Source organism: Cucurbita moschata, unplaced genomic scaffold (assembly GCF_002738365.1).
Source record: "Cucurbita moschata cultivar Rifu unplaced genomic scaffold, Cmos_1.0 Cmo_Scf00020, whole genome shotgun sequence".
Classification (NCBI taxonomy): Eukaryota; Viridiplantae; Streptophyta; class Magnoliopsida; order Cucurbitales; family Cucurbitaceae; genus Cucurbita; species Cucurbita moschata.
The window spans coordinates 96,761-121,161 of NW_019268536.1; the positions used below are offsets into that span (position 1 = coordinate 96,761).

The 24,401-nt window shown below is 35.3% G+C and overlaps 4 protein-coding genes across 6 annotated transcripts; 2 read left to right on the plus strand and 2 right to left on the minus strand.

The window, feature by feature from the left end:
* Positions 1 to 172: 172 nt before the first annotated feature.
* LOC111457682 (serine/threonine-protein kinase HT1-like) lies at positions 173 to 3,436 on the plus strand. The gene is made up of 7 exons (XM_023100033.1): positions 173 to 585; positions 1,385 to 1,763; positions 1,851 to 1,972; positions 2,115 to 2,311; positions 2,393 to 2,567; positions 2,736 to 2,870; positions 3,025 to 3,436. Exons 2-7 carry the CDS (start codon positions 1,442 to 1,444, stop codon positions 3,238 to 3,240), a joined length of 1,167 nt encoding a protein of 388 aa, XP_022955801.1. The 5' UTR covers positions 173 to 585; positions 1,385 to 1,441; the 3' UTR covers positions 3,241 to 3,436.
* Positions 3,437 to 4,857: 1,421 nt separating this feature from the next.
* Positions 4,858 to 7,583, minus strand: LOC111457683 (protein RDM1). Of its 2 annotated transcripts, none has more exons than XM_023100035.1 (4): positions 7,448 to 7,583; positions 6,570 to 6,787; positions 5,582 to 5,756; positions 4,858 to 5,458 (listed from the first exon to the last, which is right to left on the minus strand). In XM_023100035.1, exons 3-4 carry the CDS (start codon positions 5,736 to 5,738, stop codon positions 5,091 to 5,093), a joined length of 525 nt encoding a protein of 174 aa, XP_022955803.1. In that variant the 5' UTR covers positions 5,739 to 5,756; positions 6,570 to 6,787; positions 7,448 to 7,583; the 3' UTR covers positions 4,858 to 5,090. The 2 variants fall into 2 exon arrangements, with proteins under 2 accessions (XP_022955803.1, XP_022955802.1); XM_023100034.1 differs by having other exon boundaries at positions 6,570 to 6,814; positions 7,448 to 7,543.
* A 38-nt stretch (positions 7,584 to 7,621) lies between these two features.
* LOC111457681 (pentatricopeptide repeat-containing protein At3g22670, mitochondrial) lies at positions 7,622 to 9,429 on the plus strand. Its single transcript, XM_023100032.1, has one exon. The coding sequence runs from the start codon at positions 7,646 to 7,648 to the stop codon at positions 9,278 to 9,280; it is 1,635 nt and encodes a 544-aa protein (XP_022955800.1). The 5' UTR covers positions 7,622 to 7,645; the 3' UTR covers positions 9,281 to 9,429.
* Positions 9,430 to 9,541: 112 nt separating this feature from the next.
* On the minus strand, positions 9,542 to 17,117 carry LOC111457680 (ATP-dependent RNA helicase SUV3, mitochondrial). Of its 2 annotated transcripts, XM_023100030.1 has the most exons (16): positions 16,752 to 17,115; positions 15,794 to 15,902; positions 15,118 to 15,239; positions 14,799 to 14,989; positions 14,127 to 14,267; positions 13,749 to 13,871; positions 13,435 to 13,512; positions 13,021 to 13,189; positions 11,933 to 12,045; positions 11,727 to 11,807; positions 11,222 to 11,287; positions 11,044 to 11,108; positions 10,816 to 10,861; positions 10,613 to 10,729; positions 10,056 to 10,147; positions 9,542 to 9,968 (listed from the first exon to the last, which is right to left on the minus strand). In XM_023100030.1, exons 1-16 carry the CDS (start codon positions 16,816 to 16,818, stop codon positions 9,854 to 9,856), a joined length of 1,695 nt encoding a protein of 564 aa, XP_022955798.1. In that variant the 5' UTR covers positions 16,819 to 17,115; the 3' UTR covers positions 9,542 to 9,853. The 2 variants fall into 2 exon arrangements, with proteins under 2 accessions (XP_022955798.1, XP_022955799.1); XM_023100031.1 differs by lacking the exons at positions 9,542 to 9,968; positions 10,056 to 10,147 and having other exon boundaries at positions 10,827 to 10,861; positions 16,752 to 17,117.
* Positions 17,118 to 24,401: the final 7,284 nt, after the last annotated feature.

The following is a 24,401-nucleotide window of genomic DNA, read 5'->3' on the forward strand; positions in this document are numbered from 1 at the left end:
AAAAAAAAAAAAAAAAAAAAAAAAAAAAAAAAAAAAAAAAAAAACAATACATACCGGTAATTCAGTTGAAATAGAATTTGATCTCCGCCCTCTGTTTTATATTTTGCTAATTTCAGTATAAATTGAATTTGAAAGAGTCAGTGTCGATTCCGAAGGCTATAATATATGCAAATCAACCCGCGCTTTTCTGTTCATCGTTACGAAGTTCGTGTGGTGCTTCGATCCGCATTCATGGTTTCTTCTTTTTTTAGAAAATCAGGTTTTCGATTTTTGGTTGCCTTGCGATTCTCTGTTCTTCCATAACCCTTTTCACGTCCAGTGGGTTTGCCGCAGCGAACCCATTGGGACGAAAACAATTAGAATCGTGTTTTTGAATTCTCTGATTTTCATGATAGCGCCAATGGCGCTTCTATGATTTTCGTTCTACTTCGTCGCCTTCGCCTCCTTACCGGCTGATTCATGGTCGTCTTTCATCAACATTTACCCACTCGATCTTCAACTCTTCCTCTTTCCGGCAAGGGCTCCTTTTAGGGCATGCGTTCTTGCTTCGTCTGGGCTCCTTCTGCGGGTCGATTTTGGTGAGAGGTAATTACTATTATTGACTTCTTTTCTTCCTTCCCCCCACCCCTCCCCTCCCCTCATGTTTTACCTCATTTTAGATTTCTAGGCGCTTCGTATTGGCCTTTCGGTGATCATAATTTGGGACGTTTCTGAACGTTTACTTTTATTTCTATAATTTGAGTTCTATTGTATTACAAATTGAAAGTTGAACTCCAACCTTAGGATTTTCATGATCCAAGTTTGTTGAGGATTGAGGATCGTTGGGAGGGAGTCCGACGTTGGAGGTTTATAAGTAAGGAATACATCTCCATTAGTATGAGGCCTTTTGGGGAGTCCAAAGCAAAGCCATGAGAGCTTGGACAATATCATACCATTGTGGAGTGTCGTGATTCCTAACATGGTATGAGAGCCATGCCCTTAACTTAACCATGTGAATAAAGTAGTTGTGAGCCTCGAAGGTGTAGTCAAAAGTGACTCAAGTGTCGAACAAATCGTGTACTTTGTTCGAGGACTCCAGAGAAGGAGTCGAGCCTCGATTAATGGGAGGCTGTTCAAGGGCTCTATAGGCCTCATGAGAGGCTCTATAGTGTACTTTGTTTGAGGAGATGATTGTTGAGAATCGTTGGTAGACATACGTGGAGTGTTGTGATTCCTAACAAGTTTGGGAGAAATTTGAATTTGTTCCTTCATCGGTTTCTTTATTTTTACATTTCAATAGGTTGAAGGATTATCTGCAATAATGGCAATTATGAAAGACAACAAAATGCTGTCTAGTTCTTACTTTACCGGAATGCATCATCCTTCATGCTGTTTGATCTCTCAGGTTTGAAACCCTTGTGTTCGAGGTGTTCTATTCGGGTTATCTGTGTCGATCTTAGCAATGGGTTCGAAAGGAAATGATATGGGGGGCACTACGATCCCAAAGGAGACACAGAACCAGGATAGAACTCCGAACTCAAAGGTGGCTGGTATGGGAAGCATTAGCAGCAAAGATATGGTATTCAGAGCAGATATGATAGATTTGAAAACCCTAGATATGCAGCTGGAGAAACACTTTAGCCGTGTTTGGTCAATGTCCCAGAATCAAAGGCCAAAGGAGGAGTGGGAGATTGATTTGTCTAAGCTTGACATTCAAAAAGTTATTGCTCATGGGACTTACGGAACAGTATATAAGGGTGCATATGACAACAAAAAGGTTGCAGGTAAACATCTTATTTTTGATGATGTGAAATTGCAGCTGAACTGAATACATTTCTATATTACCTGAACTGTACTTTTCTGTGTTATAGTGAAACTGTTGGACTGGGGGGAGGATGGTCTTGCCACTACTGCTGAAACTGCTGCTCTGCGGGCATCGTTTCGGCAAGAGGTTGCTGTTTGGCACAAGCTTGAACATCCTAATGTTACAAAAGTACTAACTCCTTCTTCATGTTCTTATAGTGAATGGTTGATGAAACATTGAATTATATGACAATTGTATGGCTATATTTTTCTGTATGTGAGTTTTATGTTCTTTTAACTCTGGATTTGAGTGGTTATATCTTTCATAACAGTTTGTTGGAGCTTCAATGGGTGCTACAAATCTTAAGATTCCTTCAACGGAGGATCAAAATTCACTTCCATCTAGGGCCTGTTGTGTTGTCGTTGAGTATATTCCTTGTGGAACATTAAAACAATTATTGATAAGGCACAAGAAAAGGAAACTTCCCTTTAAGGATGTGGTTCAGTTAGCTTTGGATCTCTCCAGAGGGTAACTCTTTCTCTAACAATGTTGTACATCATCTTTTCTAAAGACGAAGATTTGCTGATCAGGATTATACTAATTTTACAGGCTTAGCTATCTACACTCCAAGAAGATTGTGCATCGTGATGTCAAAACTGAAAATATGTTGATAGGTGCTCACAGATCTCTCAAAATTGCTGACTTTGGGGTTGCCCGTGTTGAAGCTCAGAATCCAAGAGACATGACTGGGGAAACTGGTACCCTTGGATACATGGCCCCAGAGGTAACCTTTTCATTCTCTTCTTAATACATGCGATTATTACGCACTTGCAACTAGAACCATGTCTTGATGATTATGCACATTCGTTTTGAATCATATATGAATCATATATCATGTCTGAGTTTTTGTATAGTCTGCGTTAATATGCCAATATTCTACTACATTTTATAGGTTCTTGAAGGGAAGCCATACAATAGAAGATGTGATGTCTATAGCTTTGGCATCTGCTTGTGGGAAATTTACTGCTGCGATATGCCATACCCCAATCTTAGTTTCGTTGATGTGTCATCTGCAGTTGTTCGACAAGTATGGAAATTCATGTCTCTTTATGTCTCTTGTTCAATGCCATTGTTCTTATGTTTGTTGGCATCAGAAGGGGTAGAACTTGGAAATGATATCTATATGTTTATGTAATTAGTTAATGAAGAAGAACTGAAGCATAAGCATTTTGTTTTGGCAGAATCTGCGGCCCAGTATTCCGAAATGTTGCCCAAATTCTCTGGCAAATGTGATGAGGAAATGCTGGGATAGCAATCCATCCAAGCGCCCTGAAATGCATGAGGTTGTGAAAATGTTGGAAGCTATTGATACAAGTAAAGGAGGGGGGATGATTACTCGTGAGTACTTCTTTGGTTGCTTCTGTTTCAGGCCTTTCCACAGGCTCCGTGGTCCATAATTCATTTATGCTCTTATCATTTGATGATGTAGAAATAAGGAGAGTCAAAACTACGATGGTTTTTGTTTCTTTTGCGTCTTGTGTTGTCAAGTCATGATATTTCCTAGTAACTGCTGAAGTTTGCTCTCATATTGTGACTGAAGTTACCAATCTGTCTTTGTTTCAAAATTTTTCAATGAAGATTTCCTTTTCGATTTGTGTTGATTTGTGCCTTTTAAGAACTCTGTCGTTTAGATTTTATTATGGGATAATCCAACCATCTCCATCAGACTGAACTTCTTCATACCCACTGCTGAGAATGACTCAAAGCATACCAGAAAGCTTCACGTTTCTATTTGTGTTAATTATGTGTGCTATATAACTGCTGCGTTTTGTTGAAGGAGTTAGGCTCCATGGAGCTCTTATGAAGATTGGTTTAGAGAGAGATATGTTGGTACTAGTGCTCTAATACATCTGTTTGCTCGAAAGGTGTTTGATGGAATGCTTGAGAGAAGTGTTGTTTCGTGGACCTCCTTGATTTGTGGTTATCCTTGGACAGAATCTTCCTGGGAAGCTGTGGCTTTGTCTCTCCAAATGATCGAGGCAGGTGTTAAACCCGAATCTGTCACAATGGTGTGTGGGATATCGGCTTGTGTCAAGTTGAAAGATCTTACACTGGCCAAGAAAATTCATGGTTACATTGATGAGACAGAAACGAGGCTTAATACTCGTATGGTGAATGTTCTTGTGGATATGTACAAGCAATGTGGAGAAGCTGGTGCTGCAAAGCGACTATATGATGAATGTGTGGATAAGAATTTGGTTTTATGTGACACAATCATGTCAAACTTTGTGTGCCATGGTGTGCGGAACTAAGGTACTTGCTGTCTTAATGATATGTTCCAAGTAGATCTTCGACCGGATAGAGTTTTCATTGTTTTCGACAATTTTGCGTGCCATGATGCAATTTGAGAGTATGTCAAATTCCCATTGTGTTGTGAGACTCATTACCTGTTGGTTATATTAAAAACAGAGATTTGGAGCAAGCTAAGAAGATATTTAATGAGATGCTTGAAAAGGATCAACACAACACAATGGTAAATGCTTTGGTTTATGAGTATATGTGTGAGATCCCACGTTGATTGAAGAGGAGAATAAATGCAAGCAGAATAAATGCAAGCAATGACACTAGATTTTGAAGGAGTGTAGATCGTAAGATCCCACATCGATTAGAGAGGAGAACGATATAGATAATAGTGTATCTACTATTGTTGGACAATATCTACTATTGTTACAGTATGTTTGAGAAAGTAATTAAACTTGTCCAAGAGATATATGCCTATATTGTAAGGAACATCTACTATGATATGTTACTCGAGATAGCATTAGTTGATATTGATATGTTTGCTAGGCATAGTGACCCTCATAGCATGATGAAAGTATTCGACGATATGGATAGAAAAGATGTCTCGGCATGGACAACAGCAAAGGGAATGGCAAACCAGCTATAGAATTTTACAATGAGATGCTTAGGCAAGAGTTGAAACCATATCAAACAGTTTTTGTAAACATATTAACAGCTTGCAGCCATGGTGATTCTGTGAAACAAAGGCAGCACATACAGGAGGAGTCAGTCCATGAATCAACTAGGAATCTCCCCAAAGATTGTTCATTATGGTTGCATGGTTGATCTATTAAGCCGTGGAGGTAAGTTTGAAGAAGCTCTATAATATTACAAAGAGCATACAACGAAACCCAATGGGATTATATAAAAAAACCTACACATTAAAGTGCAATGTGACTGAAGAACTATGCTGTTTCTATTACAATTCACATTGTCATCAACATGTTAGCCTTCTAGAAAGCAGCTTTCAAAGTTGGGGGAAAATGGAGTCAACATAAGCTTCGTGCATCGGGTCTGATAACCACAGTTTAGCAACATGATGATGTGACGAGGTGCGCCTATGAATCTCTTCAACCAGCCATACAGTTGCTTCAGCTTTACTAGGATGAATTACGGTATCCAATGGCTTATATTCATCCACACTACCGAACCTTAATTGATCCCACTGTTTGAGTAGAATGTTAGTCAAGTAATGCAAAGGCTGACCATAAAGCTGCTTTATAGATTTGCCTAAACCCATCCATGTTGTAAATGGTATTACAGAACCACGTTGTGCTGGGATCTGGATCTGTTTCATGTATTCTTGATACATTTCGGCCCTTTTAATCAACATACCTGCATCGTTAAACGACATTTCAAAGACCCTCTTTTTTAAAGCTATGAACATGAAAATTTATATATACAGCAGCATTGATCATTAAACACTATGAATTGATCTTATGCAATGCGTCAAATTACCTTCAGCTGTCATTTCTTTGGCAGGAATTTTGAAATCGTCCATGGAAGGCTTGAACTCGAATCCATCATTTTGTACTCCTGTTTCTGAATCAGAGGAAGAAGATTCACCTGATGATATAACATCTACTTGTTCATTCCACGGCATTGGCCTCTTCATTTTGTCAATGATGTAATTCTGGCAAGAAGTGATCATGGGTTAGCTATGATGCCGATTAATACAATACAGATTACCAAATAGCAGCACGTTTAAAGATTCATGTGAGTATACGAAGAGTTAGTAATATGAGATGCCAACCACAATAAATAGATCCAACAGATACAAAAGATTACTATTGAGATGGAAAAAGAGCACAAGAGCTTTTAGTTAGCATAAAACAAAATGTACTTCAAACTTTCAATCTCATGTTCATTACAAAATTTAATCACAGACATAGAACAAATTAACCAATTCAATTCTGGTTCTGGGTCCAACGCAGAAACAAATTCACCCTATCAGGCCATCACAATCTTACTAATAGACATCTCCATTCTCAAAAACCACCTCGCACATGCAACTTATGGAGCAATGCACACAGTTTCCGCCAGGGATCACACTCAGATAATAAGCAGTGCACTTAATAACCATCGCTATCTAGGGCAATTTCTAAGAACTTGCATCAAACGATGAATGTTCATCCCTCTAAGCAACATTCTGGAAGACCCCACCAACCAAGTGATAGAAAATTACGATCGACTTCTCAAACAAACAAATAAACAATAAATTTTCATACAAATGCACCGAAAATCCCATCGGACCTGTAAAATGAAAACATTTCAAAGCAGAGTAAAAACAAGTGGAAATTAAAGATTACGAGAGTCGATAAGTAGAAATCTGAAACGGAAAACAAGGATAGAGATTATCGGACAAGAAGCACAAAACCAAGTGAATTTATTACATATGAACAGAGATGGTAATGGATCGACAACAAGCGAGAGTGATGGTGAGTACCTTCGTAATTCGAAAAGCGAGAGAGAGCGTCCAATCGTAGAGATGAAGCTCCTCTCCGATATGGATTTTGCGACAGATCACCAATATAGCTCAGTTATTCATCGAGCTCGAATTTGAGAGACCAGTTTTGAGTTCGCGGCGTTTGGATTTTGCGCGAGGGGAGATCGGAGACGTTCCACATTTGTTCAAAAGGCCGGTTCAACCACCGGTTCATAGAGCTTTAGCCCACAAAGTTACACCCCTTGCTTTACAATTCATTCAATGCATAAAGAAAATATTTTTTAAAAAATTTATGACAAGGGTAAAAATGGTAACACATTTAAATTTTGAGGTGAAGACGGTAAATTTCATTTAAAAAATAGAGAAATGGTAGTAAGTAGCAAAAGAAAATTAGAATATTAGAAAGCCACCAAGGAGAAAGATTATACTTTAATTTAGTTTCTAAATTTTAGGGACTTTATAAGTGCCGAATAAATCACTATTATATTTTATTTAACTTAAAATTGAATTTTGTGTACAATAATACCCCTAAACTTTTGGAGTATACAAGAAATGCATGAATTTTTAAAATACCAAACAAATTATAAAAGAATTAAACACACCATAAAAAATTTATAAATATATTAGACACTAAATAAAATATTCAAGAATTTATTAATTTTTTTTTTTTTAAATATTAGAACATACTTGACACACTAAAAAAATTAGAATCTAAATTTGTAATTTAAAAAATGATTTTAAAATAACTTTTTAAATTATATTCAGTTGTAGAGCAGTCTGCTTAGATATATTACCGTTTTTAAACCCAACCCCAAACCCTAAATGGATAATACATGTAATTTATTTGTTTTTTTTAATGAAAAAAAAAAAGAGTTTACCTCGGATCGAACCGAACCGGTCCGGAGTTGAGTTTTAATAATTGTGGGATGTCTCCATTTGGCCGCCGAAGCTGTTGAGATGGGCGGAACTCAATCGAACACCTCTCTAAATTTTCATGGCTAGATCATCTCGCCTCCCCTGAGCATATATATATACACACACATATTCTGTTCTTGAATGAGCCAAAGTTGTTCGAAATGGCATCACAGTTACAAACTCGCATCATTTTTTCCTTGCGGAACTCGATTCGTAGCTGTTACTCAGCCAAACCTCTCTGCACCATTAGCGGATCGACCCAAGACTCCGAGTCCCCCGAACTTCCGGACTGGGTAAAGTTCTTCGATACTAGAAGCTCTTCTCATTCAGATTCTGAGGATGACGTCTTCGTTATTCCTCCATTGGCGCATTGGCTCGAATCCCAGAGGCTCGAAGACCACAGTGAAGTTGGCAAGAAGAAACTTGGCGAGGCGAACGATAATGAAGTCGACAAAATAAGTATGATGCTAAAGAATCGATACCCATCACCGGAAAATGTTGCAGAAACTTTGAATGGAAGAGCTTACAGGGTATCGAACACTTTGGTTGCACAGCTGCTGAAGAGATTTGGGAATGATTGGATCCCAGCTTATGGTGTTTTCAAGTGGGCGAAAGACCAAACACCTTACCGGCATTCACCTGAATCATATAACTCCATGGTTGATATCTTGGGGAGGGCAAAAAAGTTTAGACTTATGTGGGAGTTGGTCGATGAGATGAGTCATATAGCTGCGTATGTGAGTCTGGAGACGATGAGTAAGGTTATTAGGAGGCTTGCGAGGGCTGGTAGGTATCAAGAGGCAATTGAAGCATTCCAGAGGATAGAGGAATATGGCGTTAGTAAAGACACAGCAGCCATGAATGTGTTGATGGATGCATTAGTCAAGGAGGGCAGTGTGGAAGATGCCCACAATGTGTTTGAAGAATTGAAGGGTTCAATACCTTTCAATTTGACCTCTTTCAATGTTCTAATACATGGGTACTGCAAAGCTAGGAAGCTAGATGAAGCATGGAAGATCATGGAAGAAATTGAGAGACAGGGACTTGAACCTGATGTGATTTCCTACACTGCTTTCATTGAAGCTCATTGCCGCGACAAGGACTTCCGAAAGGTGGATAAGATTCTGGTGCTAATGGAACAAAAAGGGTGCAGGCCTAATGCAGTAACTTTCACCATTATAATGCAAACTCTAGGGAAGGCAAAACAGATAAATGAAGCTCTAAAGATATATGAGAAGATGAAGAAAGAGGGTTGTGTGCCTGATAGTTCATTCTACAGCTCCCTGATATTTATTCTTGGTAAAGCTGGTAGGCTCAAAGACGTTAAGGAGATAGTAGAGGACATGACAAACCAGGGGGTTAATCCAGATGTGTTGACATATAACACAATGATATCTTGTGCCTGTGCGCATTCGCAGGAAGAGACAGCTCTAAGATTGCTACGGAAAATGGAGGAGGATTCGTGCAAACCAGACCTCAAGACTTACCACCCTTTATTGAAGATGTTCTGTAACAAGAAGAGAATGAAGGTGCTGAAGTTTCTGTTAGATCATATGTTCAAGAATGATGCAAGTATTGAAGCTGGGACTTACTCGATTCTGGTGCGTGGGATGTGTGACACCGGAAAAATCCATCTTGCTTGCTCGTTCTTCGGGGAAATGGTGTCGAAGGGGATGGTTCCAAAAGACTCCACATTCAAGATGTTGAAGGAAGAACTTGAGAGGAAAGGTATGTCAGAAGAAATGAAAATCATTGAGAAGTTGATGCTCTGTGCAACAGAGCAAGATACGAGTTAAAGAATAAGATTCATAATAGAGCAACTAGCTGTCTGAACTATATGTTTGTTCAAGCAATCTTCTCAAAATAGGGTCTCCTACAAGAATGTATCCATTTACAGTTCTGCTAGAGAAAAAGGACCAATGCAAACAAACATTTCTATGTTCAACATGATTGCAAAAACACAAATTTAAATACAAACATTTCTACTCAATAACATGAATATAACATACAATCATATAGTATAAAGATGAATTCATAACTATATAAGATCGTGAATAGCTTCTAAATTACACCCACGTATTTCCTTAGAAAAAATGAAATATTGTTGGGAAGGCGTATACAAAAATCATTTTGTTTGTATCCGCAATGTAAAATAAAAGGTAAACAGATTCACTCACGTATCCAGATTTACCAGAAGGATTCATACGGTAACTAAATAAGATAACCTACGTCTAATTGGAAGGGTCAAAATGTAGAAAGAAACAACCTTTTTGCTTGGTGAGGCTCTGTTCTATATAAATACATTAGCGTGATAAAGAAAATGTTTGATAGTTCTCAGCTTTTTGAGCCACTGTTATGGAATTAGTGTCTCAGAGACGTCGTTTAACACCAGAGGATAGGAGGGACCTTGAGCGGATACTCGACTTCAATTGCCTTGTTCTTGGTCTTTGCCATCCTAGTCTTCCCAAAAACTCCTCAATCAACCTGCATACCAATATGTAGCAATTAGAAATCACGCAATGATGAGATAGGATAACACTAAATGTTACCGGAGGACTACGGGTATCGTACATGCTGCAGACTGACTTCTGTGAAACTGCCAGTTCGCGGTCCGGGAATGATTCCTCCAGTCGGAAACTCAACCAAACATAGAGATCCAACACCTTCAAATACAATAGCAACAGATACATAAACTCAGCATTTGGAGGTGGACTACATTTTAGATAACATTCCACCCACCATGGACTTGAATGTAACGAAATAGGAAACCAATAAAACTAAAAGCAAATAAGCAAGTTAATTAACTTTGGCCACCCTTTTGCAACTAAGAATGCTTGTCAATCAAAAATGGAAAAGCTGGAGTGGAAGCAAGCCATACCATTATTATATGATTGATGAAAATTTAGGCCTCTATTTTATTTATATGGTTGCTTACTTTTTGGGATGCCTAAGCATTTGTAGCATTATTGTTTCTAAACTAACTTATTTGTGTAATGGAGTGGTTTCAACGTCTAGACTAGGTTAATCTAAACAATTTTTGAGCCATTCAATAAGTTCAAGTTCCAAATCTCATCAATATTCCAGAATCTTGAGAGAAAGAGAAAGAGAGCTTAGAATTATATTTTCACCTTGTGAACGGATTCCAGCTCCTTCAGTGCAGCTTGTGTTTCTGGCACTTGAAGCGTTCCTGCTGTGAATATTTCTCGTAGCCGAACAACGCCTTTATTTGCATATTTTGTAGCAAACTGTTTCATTGTGCATAATGCATGCAATCATATAAGTTGTCAATTTATCAAAATAAAATATAACAATAACCACGGATTAATTAGACCTGTGTAAGACCTTGGGATGTAATTTCATCAGCCATGTCCACAGGGCTGCATTAAAAATGGGGCACCAACTGATATTAGTATAAACGAGTTTGCAAGGAACTCAAAAAAAAAAAAAAAGGTTTCTGATGATAGATTAAAACTAGTATACTGTGTCAAATTGAAACCTTCATCAGTGAAAAGCTCAGAAATCTACAAATGACTGATAACAAGATGCACTTTCCTTTTACCTTATACAGAAAAGGTACTTGTCATGCAAACTGAGAGGCATCTCATCAAGGACGGCCGCAACTTTCTGATTCCAAGACATTACAACATGAAATATATTAAAGAGGCATTACGACGACAGTAAAATAGTTGAACAATACCCCTGCTTTCAACAAGACATCATCCAGTAGACAAACATACCAGCATTTCTTCACAGTCAGCAATGAAATAATTTTCAGATAATTTAGCATTCTCAACAAAGTGCTCCTGCATAAAATATTAAAATTATGAAACGATATTAGTCATAAATCTATATTATACATATAAAATGGGCGATGAGAAGAGGAACTCTCTCTATCCATTGTGACCCTCCTGGACTAGTATCATGAATGGAGAAAAACCCTAATCTTTCAACATGCTCTGCTCTTGTAACAAATGCATATCGAACCAAATCAAATACTTGCAACTACCATTATTTAATTAAATGTTGCAATACAAATAACTAACAAAACTATGTTAAAAACTGCCAGGAATCTGATCAGACTATGTCCTATTGGAACCACTTTATAATGTCTCTTATCTCATGGATGCATGAGGTACATAGGTATCAAAGATCAAATATTAGATACCCATGATTAATTACTAGTTAGAACGATTAATATAAATATATCAACAATTTGCAGAAGAACGTCAAGCAGCAATCTACCAGTATCTGCCGCAGGCCATTTTCTGGGTGTAGACGGGAGTATAAATACATGAGTTCAAAAGTCGGAAATATCCCAGCTCTCTGCATCAGTGAGTTTTCAAAACAAAATAATAAAAAATGTTAACCATACATCGTAGATGATTTAAAAGAATTACATCAAGCCAACAATCCAATTTTGGGTAATTTATTACTATATAAAAGATCACCTCTATAGTGGGAGAAGCGGACTTCAACGATGAATGAAGCAAGGGCAAATCATCTCCATTTATACATGTTACTTCACCAATGGGAAATTTGGATCCGTACCTGCCCGCTCTACCTAAATATAAAACAAGAAATAAACCCCAATTTATGAATAATACCGCAGGTATGTGGAATTATGAAACAGTTTGTTATTGATGTTTGCAAAATTTGATGAAGTATTACGACGGCAAATAGCATAACAAAATGATACATGCATCCAACAAACAAAAGATGGGCCTATCTTTATGACTCCAAAATTGTTCAGACTCTGATCTTATACAATAGTCAACATCTTCCATTTGCAAACATGGAGACAATAAGGTTAATTCCAATTCATCCGGAGTGAAGATCATTGAGACCAACCGTGATAAGCATGAAGAGATATTAAGACCTCATCAAGGAAAGAGACTGGCTAACTACTTTAAAGGAAAAACTATATGGTGTATTAGAACTTTGAATAGGGCAAGAAGTTAGAACTTGGTCGAGCAAATCTGAAAGAAATACATTAATAACCAGTAAGGAGATATTATCAATTGAAGCAATCATATTAAATAGTTTGTAAATAAAGCTGAGGAACTAAAGTGCCTTAGTCGGTATTAACGTGCTATAACAAGTATTCAAACTCAATTACGACCTTACTTGAATGAGATCTGTTCAATAGGTTATATAACAGTATCCTTGAGTTCTTAGTATTCAAGCTCAATTACATGCCTTTAGCAGACACACCTTACAGTTTCTGACTCTTGAAATCATCATAAGATTCGTAGAACGATTCATGTTCTACGAATGCAGGAATTGGAAGTCTCACAGAGCAGATAAGAATTGAAATATCCATGAATCTTACAATCCACTGATTTCTGCTATATTTTGATGATAGGCTGATAATCCATAGACACGTCCAGGTTTCTTATCAAAAAAAAGAAAGAAAAGGAAAGAGCGTCCTTAGACAATCACTAACCCCCATAGCAAGTCCCAGCATTTGCCCCCAAATTTTCAATCAAATTCTAAAGAACATTTCCTCATATTCATAAATTAATGCCAGTTTGATTACCTGCAATCTGTTTGATCTCTGGTACAGTGAGATCCCGCATCTCAAAACCATCAAATTTCTCCATAGTTGAAAATATGATCCTCGAGATGTTCAAATTAAGACCCATTCCAATGGCATCGCTAGCCACCAGCACATCAAACTCACTGGTTGTATCATTGAACATCGTTGCCTGCAGTTCTAAGAAGCATCATAACTCAGAAAATTCAGGGTTGCCAATATAATCAACCACTAAAGTTGGACATGGAGCAAAGTAGTTAATTGTAGAAAACTTTTAAGAGAGAAAGCATGCAAAGGACAAAAGAAAATTAGTCACTATTTAAGAATATCAATAATGAAACTCCTATACAAAATTGGAAAGTGGAGTTATAACCAAGCCAAGTTAAAAGTTATATCAAATCAGGCAGATTCTAATACCTGCCTCGTTCGAGTTTCTGGTGGTAGTGAACCATAAACTACAGAGCAAAGTTGTCCACCCTCGCTTTCAATTTTTCTCTAGAATGAAAAAGAACAAAAACAGTTAAGAGTTTAAAAATTACACCAAAGTTGTTGGAGGCAGCGAGATAGCTAGTTGTTGAACCCAATAAGCAGTAACAGTAACAGGAGGGAGAGATGGAGATAACTGAAGTTTCAAAACTATGCGGGTAACAGTTTTGGGCAAGAAATTATCAAATGAAGTTTTTGAGGCTGTGCAAATAATAAGCATTAGATAAGATAATAAAGAGACTGACCTTATAAGCATATATTTTACGACGTGAAAAGGTGACGATGCAATCACCCTTCCTAATATTAGAATACGGTCCAAGTGGAACTTTCATTGGAATCAGAGGTGAAAGTCTCTCATAGTATTGCACCTAAAGAACGAAAGTGCTAGAAAGCTTTAAAAAAAAAATATGAATATGAAGTAAAAGATAATTATCAACTTGAAGCCTTGAAATGTTAAAATGGATGGAAAGACCACCAGATATCAATAATAGCATATATCTTCCAAACTCATACGATGGTTTAATAGATATAACTGTCAACTTTGTGACATGACATAGTAAACACTGCAGAAGAACACCTATAATTTTTCACATGAGAAGAGTAACATGAATAACTTTCATTACCTCAATGTCATCACCGGTTACTTTGAGAATTTCCTGAATAAGGGGTACAACAGCCGCATCTCCACAAAGATGAAGCTCATCAGCACAAATTCCAAGTAGTGCACGTGTAAATGAATAACCTCTTGTCTTACATCCCAACATCTGAAGTAAGAAGACCCATAACAAATTAACTAAGTTTAAAGCTACAATATTTTATTTCAACCAAGAGTTTACAAGTTAGAGGCCCAATTGTCCTCAACCACTCTACTAAAGAAATCAAATCAATTTTGGTACCTTAAAACACTTTTAATGACTCAAAACGTGAAGCTTAACTCAAATATAAACGTATATATTACAAGCATTCATTTTGTCTTTTTTTAGGTACAAAGAAAGAAAATCTTTATTTTGTGCTTGAGTCATGGTGAAGCTTCAAAAAATTAAACCTAATGTTATCAGAGCATGGTTCTTTTTTTTTTTCTTTTTTTTTTTTTACTATTGCAAAATTGCATTCCAACTACCCCAGCTATATCTAATTCAATTACTAAATATGTATAGCTACTTCAATTACTAAATATAAATAGCTACAATTTTCAGCACTAACAATTACTACAGGACAGAACTTTCTTGACTGAGGTATCATCAATTTTCTCAATGGTGATTCAAATTCCTAGGAGGGAACTGTGGTGAACATGCCTGAATTTCATCGATAACAGCACAACTGTAGTTGGAGGTTACATCAGCCATCTCAACAGTAACAGCCTTATGTTTTGCACCATCAACTTCCTCTCTTTCTTGTCCAGTGATCAGATCACAAGGGATTTTAGCCTTATTCAACCGCTTTGAGACTTCCCAGGCCAACAGTCTCAGGGGACCACAATATAAACCTGCATAAGAAGACAAAAGAAGGGATTCAAAAGATATCCATGACCATGATTTAGTCTCTCCATGATAATATAGAATCAAGAGAACAAGAAACTACAAACATAAATTCATGATATCGATTGGCATGTACCAGAATCACTTGATTCAAGCCTCTTCAAAGCATTGTGAGTTTTGCCACTATTTGTTGGACCCATGTGCAGAAAAATTTTGCGGTGTTTCCTTCGTGCATTTGGATACCATGAATGGGGGCGTCTAGGAGTACAAAGAACCCAATTAAGGATTAATAAACAGAGGAATGAATGTAGCTCTTGCAAATGGTTTACAAGAATTATAGATGGGTATGCAGAAGTAAAATCATTGGTCACATAAAGATAACGGTTAGAACTCCAACAAAAACAAACAATTGGGAAAATAAGGCACTTCTCGATCTTCCCTCTTAAAATAACGTGAATTCTGGACTATATGGAGATTTTACCACATTGTAGCTAATCTCCGTGACTGTTTGATTCACAGTCTAAAAAAGTATCTCTGTTCCAATTGTATTGTAACTATTAATTGGTAGAAGTAATAGGTTCGATAATGGAACTAGCAATCATATTGACGCAGTCACACTAAATATTTTGTCTTCTGGTAGGGGTATCGAACTTTTAAAACCTTCTGAATAGACTCAATTCATCATAACCCCACAGTACATTATTAAGATAATTTAACAGTTGAGAATGCAGGGGAAAGCAAAACTATAATGCATACAGAAGTCAAACGCTTGAATTAGAAATTTCACGCAGTTTTAAGCCCAATAGTCTTACGTCAAGTCTGTGAAGTCAAATTTATGGGTACTGCTGTAGATACTGTATAGCCTACAACAAGAAGGTCCAAACTTCAACTGGAATTCCTGGTTTACTGCCCCCACGAAACCTGCACAAGTAGAAAACAAAAACGTTCATGCAACACAAAAAGGGATTCGTATTTGCCATGCTGTTGTACCCTAATGTTTTATCTTACATGCTTAATGATTCGGTGTTAACCCCATAGACCAGTTCAATAAACATACATGGAATCATTCATACTTTCCAACAAAGCATGAGTTTACTTTTAGTTTCTCGCAAAAACAAATCCCTGTCTCAACAAAATAGATTATTTTGTTTTATGCAAAACGAGCAAAGTGGAAAAAAGAAAGCCATAGCATCAATCATAACACAATTATCACATACATTATAACTTATCTAACGCCCTACTATATGCAAATACTATTTTGGAAACATTTGTTTTTCAAATTCCTTCTAATGTTTACCAAAAAAGGTCCACATTGCAATGTCCAACTCGAAAGCCAACAAATTCATCCAATTCTAGCCACGGGATCCAGAAAAAAAAAAACATTTGCGACAATATTGCACACAAGAACCAATACAAATAAAATGGAGAAAATACTCTCTTTTTTAAAAAAAAATAACCATGAAGAAAACATTCCTCGATGCAATTTCGCTACCCTAATGGCAGAAGAACTCTTCAAACATCAAGAAAATAAACACAAAAACGCCATAGACATAATGCCTTTTCATAACCATTCTCTTAGAATGACATCCAGAATCAATTCCATCGTCAATTGGGCTGAACTATCAAGCCTTCGAATAGCTAAAAACTAAAAAAGAAACTTAACAGCAAGGACTAAATACGCAGCCTATTGACGACACAGCAAACGAAGCAGACAGATAAAGAAACACAATAAACAAGGTAAACAACAGAAACAGGCGCAGAGAATCAAACCGGGAAGAGCCGAATAACCCGCCGGAGAGAAAAGCATGCGGCAGAAATACATCGACGCCATTGTCATTTAGGATTAGAAGCAAGTTGCGAGTTGCAAAGACATGGTGGCTGGAAGAACATGAGTGTGTGTGAAAACATGGAAAACGAAGGAAAACATGTGGTCAGCTGAAAATCGCAGAGGTTTCTTCCATGGCCAATCCAATTCCCAAATTCATTCACTGAATTCTCGGAGCTTCGTAGGCCTGCCTTTCTTCCTCCTACACGCAGACTTCGGGTCCTGAAATCTTCAACCAATGACTTCTATGTTTCTCTTACTCGTTTAGTGGGATGCAATTGTGGCGCCTTCGTTGTACCGCGCAAAATGGGGCGCTCTCAATTTCACCCTCTACACCAACCTGGAGTCGGCTGGTTAGATTAATTAATTTAATATTCATTATTTTTTTAAATATTTTTTTGATTTTATTAATTAATTTAATTTTAATTTTTCATGAATTTATTGTGTAAATTTAAAAAATCTATCATTAGATACAAAATTTTATTTTATATTATATTTTATGTAAGTTGTAATTAAAAAAATTAAAAAAAAAAACCCTACAAAATTTAGTTTCAATTATATTTTACTAAAAATGAGTTTATTACGGAATTATTTTGTTACCATCTAGAAATTATCCTCAAATATCAATTGGCTATAAATACTCTATTAATCATTTTAAAATTATGCTCTTAAAAATCAATTTTCATGTTTTTCTTTAAAAAAAATCTTCAAATTAATTTTTTTTATTTTATGAATAGTGACTTATTTGTTATCAAACATTATAATGGCAGGGGCAAAACAGTAAGACAAATAACTATATTGATTAAAGTGTATAAAAAAATAAAATAATAATAAAATACCATGGGCTCACTCATAAACTTCCGGCCCAATTCAAACGATGACCGCAAGAATAAACAGTGGAAAGGCCCATCAATGTAACAGGCCCAAGATCTCAGCCCATAACGATTTTTTTTTTTTTTTTGTGCTAATTTTACAAAAAAAATAAATGTTTTTTTTTCCCTTAATTTTTACGAGGATATTAATGGTACAATGATGATGCTTGGAGCAGCATGCTTGTGTGTCCGGCCCATGTTCACATGACCAGCGTGCGGGTGGAAATGCATTATTTATTTACATTAATCTTGTTATTAGTTAAATAAATATAAAACTAATTCCGTAATAATAATAATAACAGTAGAGGAATATTGTAAATTTGCACGCCCAACACAAACTTGCAGGCTTCTAATCAGGCATGCCGGGAACCTCAAACACTCCTAATTTACTAATACAATTTTTTAAAAATAAAATTTCCATTTCTATTTATTAATTTTTAAGTAACTAACATTCTCACAATTTACGTGCTCGAGGCCAAAGTTAGTTCTTCCTTCGATTGATATGAGTTCTCACAATCTATCTCTCTTTGGGGCCTAGAGTCCTCGCCAGCACACCATCTAGTGTATGGCTCAAGTTAGAAAATATTGTCCTAATTGAGTTTTCCCTTTCGAACTTTCCTTCAACATTTTTAAAATGCTTTTGTCAGGAAGAGGTTTCTACACCCTTATAAAAAAAAATGTTTTGTTTCTCTCTCCAACCGATATGGGATCTCACAATTCACTATCAGAGCGTCATTGCTGACACTCGTTCCTCTCTTCGATTGATGTGGGATCTTACATCATCACTCCAATTGCCTGAACGTCATTTAAACCAAACGAACGCTCCATTTCAATCACTCGACACGAGAAAACAATACCCACCAAGAATACTTCTGAATAAAAGGAGAATCAAAACCAAATCTTCGAAGGCAGTGTTTTTGGAAGAACAAAAGAAGATGAACAAGTGAAATAGGCAATGTGCGTAATTATGAATGAGACAATAGAAAGAGATGAACAATTGAAAACCACACGTTTTGTTGATAGCGAAGAAGGTGATAGCATTAATACTATGAATGCGAAGGCCTTTTCTTGGGTCAGCTCATAATATCAGCCCCACACAACTCTCATCAATGCCTTCTCTATTTTTATCACGCATCAATATCTCACATTTATTGGCCAGTTTTTTTTTTTTTTAATTTAAATATTTGATCATACAAAATACTTTTTAAAACCAAATGCTATAATATCTCCAACCGTTTGATAAAGATTTGAATACAAAATTAAAAGATGACACGTAACTCAATTTTATATATAACAAGCTTATGAACTCCAAGAATAATATATATATCTTAGCCTAGACTCACCGCTAGTAAATATTGTCATGTTTGAGGTTTCTCCTTCAAATTTCCCTCAAAATTTTAAAATGTGTATGCATGTACGAGTGATTTTAGGGTCTCAAAACAAAGCCTATATTGATAGGAGGAAAGGAAAGCATTTGATTTTTACTTTTTGACTGTAAGAAAAAGATGAGTATAATATAAATTAATTGTCTCACTTCCTTCTTTTCAGTTCATAGGGTGGTCCAAAAATCCTAGGTTCTAATATATATTTTTATCATGGATCTGCATGAACTGTTCTACTAGATTATTAAACAAAACACACATAATTATTAATTAATTATCATCAACACATGATTAAGGATTTGAATCTTTCTCCATACAATTTAGTATAAGATTTTCTAATTCTAACTTTAGATTTTTTTTTATTTTTTTTAATGGATGATAGATATTTTATGAACCAATTATCAATATCCAATATCCACTTTCACTCGGAGTCCTACGTATATATGCTCGTCCACTGCCTAACTATTAAATTCAGGTTTGGTCAATTTATATTTTAAATTAAGGGATAAAAACGAAATGACTATGGATATTACAATAATCAAAATAAAATATTTTATACTCTCGTGTCGTGTATACATAATGGTACGTTAAATTATACAAAATATTGTCATGTTACAACCCTACATTTGAAAAGGGTTTCATAGCTTTAAAACGGTTCGAAATGAAATATTTCAAGAAAATTTTCACATGGTAGAAGAATTTAGAGTATCGATACACACAAACTAAAAGGTATAAATGACATCATTTACGATTCAATTTCAACTACATGCAAAATTCAAATCGTCACTCCAATTTATTGCAATTCAAAAGTTATTGTTTACATCATTTACACTAACGTTTAAGCAAAACCAAGTTTTTACATTTTAATTTCTTCACGAATGATGTCAAGTTCGTCTCTCAATGTGAGATCTCATATTGGTTGGAGAGATGAATGAAATTCTTTATAAATGTGTAGATACCTCTCTCTATCGGACGAGCTTTGAGACCTTGAAGAGAAGTGCTTGAAGGGAAAGCCCAACAAGTATAATATCGGCTAGCAATGAGTTTGAGTTATTACAAATGGTATCAGAGCAAGACATGGGGCAGTGTGATAGCGAAGACACTAGGGCCACAAGGAGGGCGAATCATGAGATTCCACATTAACAATGTCTGCTAGCGGTGAGGATAATATCTACTAACAGTAGACTCGAGCTGTTAGAATAATATCTACTTGCGGTGGACTTGAGCTATTACACTCGATTCTTACATGTTGGGTTTGAAGTGAGAGTAGTTCGATGGTGCATCCAGCTCGAAATTGGGTGGGTTGAAAGATGAGAGGGTGAGGGACAGGGATGATCCCAAACTAGAGAACACAGCCCCAAGGATTAGAAGCATAGTCATTTTCAGTGGTACCCATCCACCATTTTTTTGCTCTTTATGGGAATATTATCTGCCCACTTCCATACAAAACCAAACACTCAAAGGTTTGCATCAGTAACACAGGGTATAAACAAGCAGTAAATTACAAAGAAAGGGACTTGAGAGTCGAGACACAACAAGAATTATTAGCCCCTTTTACTTTTCTCACATCTTCTAAACCCTACCTTATTTTTAAAATACATACGTCACAAACTCATACTACCCTACTTATTTTGACCTCTAGTATTTTTATTTTTTAAGAACTAAAATTATCGTTGTTGGATGATGTATGAAGCTTTTTGGGGAATCCCAAAGCAAAGTCATGAGAGCTGATGCTTAAAGTGGACAATATCATACTATTGTGAGAGTCATGTTCGTCTAACAATCATTTTTTTTAAGTACGCGATTACAATGAATCAAAGTGATCCTAGACGAAGTTAGTATTTATTAAATAATAATAATAATAATAATAATAATAAAACTTTTATTTCTATAGTCGCAAAGCAGGAATCTTTCTGGGGGTGGGAGAAAAGAAAAAGGGTTAGAAAAAGAAAAGGCAGCTTGTTACTGGTGGCAGTGGCGGTGGAGGTGGAGGTGGCGGTGGCGGTGGCCGCGATTCGCCGGTCTTGGCTGACTTGTGAATTGTCTATTTTACCCCTCCTGAGATTCACTGTCCCAGGCTTGGCTTTGGATGTGGTCTGGGAAACAAAAAGCAAAAGCGCCAATCAAATCTTCTCCCTTATTTCTCTTTTTCTTTTTTTACTTTTATTTATTATTATATTTTTACGTGGCAGGATGAATATGCTGCTTTATTTTAGCGAGACTATGTATACGTTTATGAAATCTCAGCCGTTCATTAAAAGTAGTATCGGGATCTTCTGAGTCGTAAATGTATACCTAAATTCGTAATTTTCTATTCATGCTTTCTCACATGAAGTCCATTACTCGATGGTAGGGTATGAGCAAAAATCAAACAACCATTTTCACCTTATCACTAATTACTCGACTTGAACGATTACAACTATAAAAATAAACTGATACAACATTTGAATGAAAATAAAATTAAATATTACTGTTTAAGTTCCGTGATATTCTAAAAAAATTTGGGTGAAACATGTGAGTGAGGACAAAGACGCGCTCAAAATGGAATTATTAATGTTTGTCGTGATTAAATGACAAATAATATCTTTAAAATTGTCCACGTGGAAATAATATAATTATTTGAGAAAAATAGTTTGTTTGTATTTCATTCATAAAACTCATCTTTTTGACCGAATAGAATCTCATTTAATTAGGATAAGACTTTTATAATAATTCCAAAACATGTCACGTCAATAAAAGGAAAATTAAATACTATTTGAAATTCGTAATGATTTCAATTTCATTAGATTTTTTTTTAATATAAAATGGAAAAAAATAATAATAATACCGTGTCCATTAAACTTCAAATTAATTTAAATTCTAAAATTTAAAACTATTTATCATTTTATTTCATTTAAAATCAATTCAAAATAATTTTAATTATACAAATATTAATTTATGCTGTTATAAACTGAGTGAAAATTTAAATTTTAAAAATCAATTAGTTGCTAGATTAATGCTTCCTCTATTTTTAAAATTTAACTAACCATTAGAAATGTATTTTTAAAAAGTAAAAAAGTAAAATAAAAATTCATCACTAATTTCTTTGTTTGATTTTCCACATATAAAAAATACTTTCGAAATCTTAACTAAAGTCAAAGGAAAAAAAAAAAAAAAATCTTTAAACTACTTTTTCATTCTCAAAATCTTGACTACCAATTAAAAATTAATTATTTTTCCCAATTTGATTTACAATAGCCTTTATCTTTTTTAAGAAAAAATTTAAATTTTTAGTCAACTTTCAAAAAAATAAAAGTACGTTTTAAAAAATTTAATATGAATTTTGAAAACATTATTAAAAAATAATAAATAAATAAATAAAGGCGAGTACGAGATAATGTTAATAAATTTAATTTTCAAAATTCAAATAGTCACTCGACCTATAATTATCTATTTCGAATTTCTACTATTTAAAAAATAAATATTAATAAATAAAAAAAAAAAGTATAACAATGGTTTTTATTTTTCTTCTAATGGGAAATAATTAAAAATATTTTTAATTTTAAAATTTTTAATTTTTAAAACATGACTTTTATGAGACAAACTAAATAACTAAAAGAAAAAGGGAGTGAAAGGAATCTGATGATGAGGGTTTTACAAAAATAAGAGGAAACATATAACAAAATTCTTTTATAGATGCTTTGAATAATTGATTAAAAAGATGGCTTGGTGGGTCCCTCCATTTGAACATCTTCAACATGATCCCGTTTTGTGTACTAGGTTTGATTCACTCGTTTAGTTACGTATGACCGTCGGCCTCACAGTTTCAAAACGCATCTATTAGGGAGAAGTTTCCATGTTTTTACAAAGAATAATATCACAATCTAAGGGCTAAAGAGGACGATATCTGCTACAAATGGTATCAAAATTAGCATGGTCAATGTACTGGCGAGAACGCTGGCCCCATGGGAGGAAGATTGTGAGATCCCACATTAGTTGAAGATGGGAACATAACATTTCTTATAAGGGTATGGAAACCTCTTCTTAATAGATGTATTTTCAAAACCGTAAGACTGACGGCGATACATAATAAGTCCGAAAAAATGGATAACCCCACTAACATTGCCTCCATCTTTGGATATACACTAAAACAAACACAAAAAATGGGCCCATTTTTCTCTCTTTATATGTTTCCTTTGCATTATTATTCAATCTTCACTTTATTTTCCCTCTCTTTCTAAATGCCCACCTTCCAACACATTCTTCTATATTTCATACAAAAAGCAAAACCACCATCCTTATCTTACCCACCATTTCATTATCATACAACATTATATTATATACTCCATAGTCCACTCTTCATCGTCCTTCTAAATAAGATATAATAGAAGGATGAACGTAGAGACTTGTCGTAAGGATACTGTTCATTCATTTATTGATTATTATAATAAAAGGAATACATGAATGAATCGAGACCATATCTAAACGAGAGTGATTTTGAGGATAAGTCACTATCTATACAAATATCATGCACTTTCCTTTTCAGTAACTCAATCATACGGGCTCAAAATGTAAGCATGTTTTGCTTGCAATAATTTTATGTTGGGTAAACTAAGCATGTTGGAAGGGCTCGTTGATTTTGTTTTTTTTTATAAAATATAATTTATTGTAAAGAAAGTTGGGATAAAGGTTTGAGGAAGGGAACTAAAATTCAAGGCTAATGGTTATGATGAGTGAATTAAAAATTAATTAAAAAAAAGACCCAATGAACATTATGATTATTGGAGAATTAGGGGTGTTTTAATTTAATTATTATTATTATTTTTTACGCTAAAAAAGGTAGAACAAATAGAAAATAAATATTAAATTTTAATAATAATAATAATGATAATAAAAGCATAGAGGTAATGAATTGGAATGTTCCGCCGTAACCTCACTATATTTTGTCCATTGAAAGAACACTTTTTATTTTTGAATTTTTTTTATTTTATTATTATTATTATTATTATTATTTTATGAACCAACCAATGATGAGGAGAAGGAAAAAGCCAAATGGAACCCATCACAGTCAAAATTGAATAAAACAACGATAAATTAAACAACGGCCAGGCTGGGACGACGGCGGTTGGGTGATTTTGACGCTCAAGGTGGCAGAGCAGCCGCGCGGTCGGCGGCCGGAATGCGCGTGGTCTCAATCTGACTCCATTTTTTCCAGGCTTAAACCCATGTCCTTAATTTAGAAAATTTATAAATTTGATTAAAATAAAAACAGTTCATTCCATCTTTTAGATTTTTCATTTTCTTTCCAGCGGACCTCTTATCTCACAATCCACCCTTTTGGGAGCTCAGCATGCTCGTGGCA

What these genes read in the sequence shown, in the direction of transcription:
- LOC111457683 (XM_023100035.1), bottom strand. Translation starts at nt 5,738, where the DNA reads ATGAAGAGGCCAATGCCGTGGAATGAACAAGTAGATGTTATATCATCA. An exon ending in CAAAGAAATGACAGCTGAAG is followed by an intron (nt 5,459 to 5,581) that starts GTAATTTGACGC and finishes TTAACGATGCAG; the next exon opens with GTATGTTGATTAAAAGGGCC.
- LOC111457682 (XM_023100033.1), top strand. Translation starts at nt 1,442, where the DNA reads ATGGGTTCGAAAGGAAATGATATGGGGGGCACTACGATCCCAAAGGAG. An exon ending in TGACAACAAAAAGGTTGCAG is followed by an intron (nt 1,764 to 1,850) that starts GTAAACATCTTA and finishes TCTGTGTTATAG; the next exon opens with TGAAACTGTTGGACTGGGGG. An exon ending in AACATCCTAATGTTACAAAA is followed by an intron (nt 1,973 to 2,114) that starts GTACTAACTCCT and finishes CTTTCATAACAG; the next exon opens with TTTGTTGGAGCTTCAATGGG.
- LOC111457681 (XM_023100032.1), top strand. Translation starts at nt 7,646, where the DNA reads ATGGCATCACAGTTACAAACTCGCATCATTTTTTCCTTGCGGAACTCG.
- LOC111457680 (XM_023100030.1), bottom strand. Translation starts at nt 16,818, where the DNA reads ATGACAATGGCGTCGATGTATTTCTGCCGCATGCTTTTCTCTCCGGCG. An exon ending in AGAGATCAAACAGATTGCAG is followed by an intron (nt 12,046 to 13,020) that starts GTAATCAAACTG and finishes TTTTATATTTAG; the next exon opens with GTAGAGCGGGCAGGTACGGA. An exon ending in AGCTGGAATCCGTTCACAAG is followed by an intron (nt 10,148 to 10,612) that starts GTGAAAATATAA and finishes TTGTATTTGAAG; the next exon opens with GTGTTGGATCTCTATGTTTG.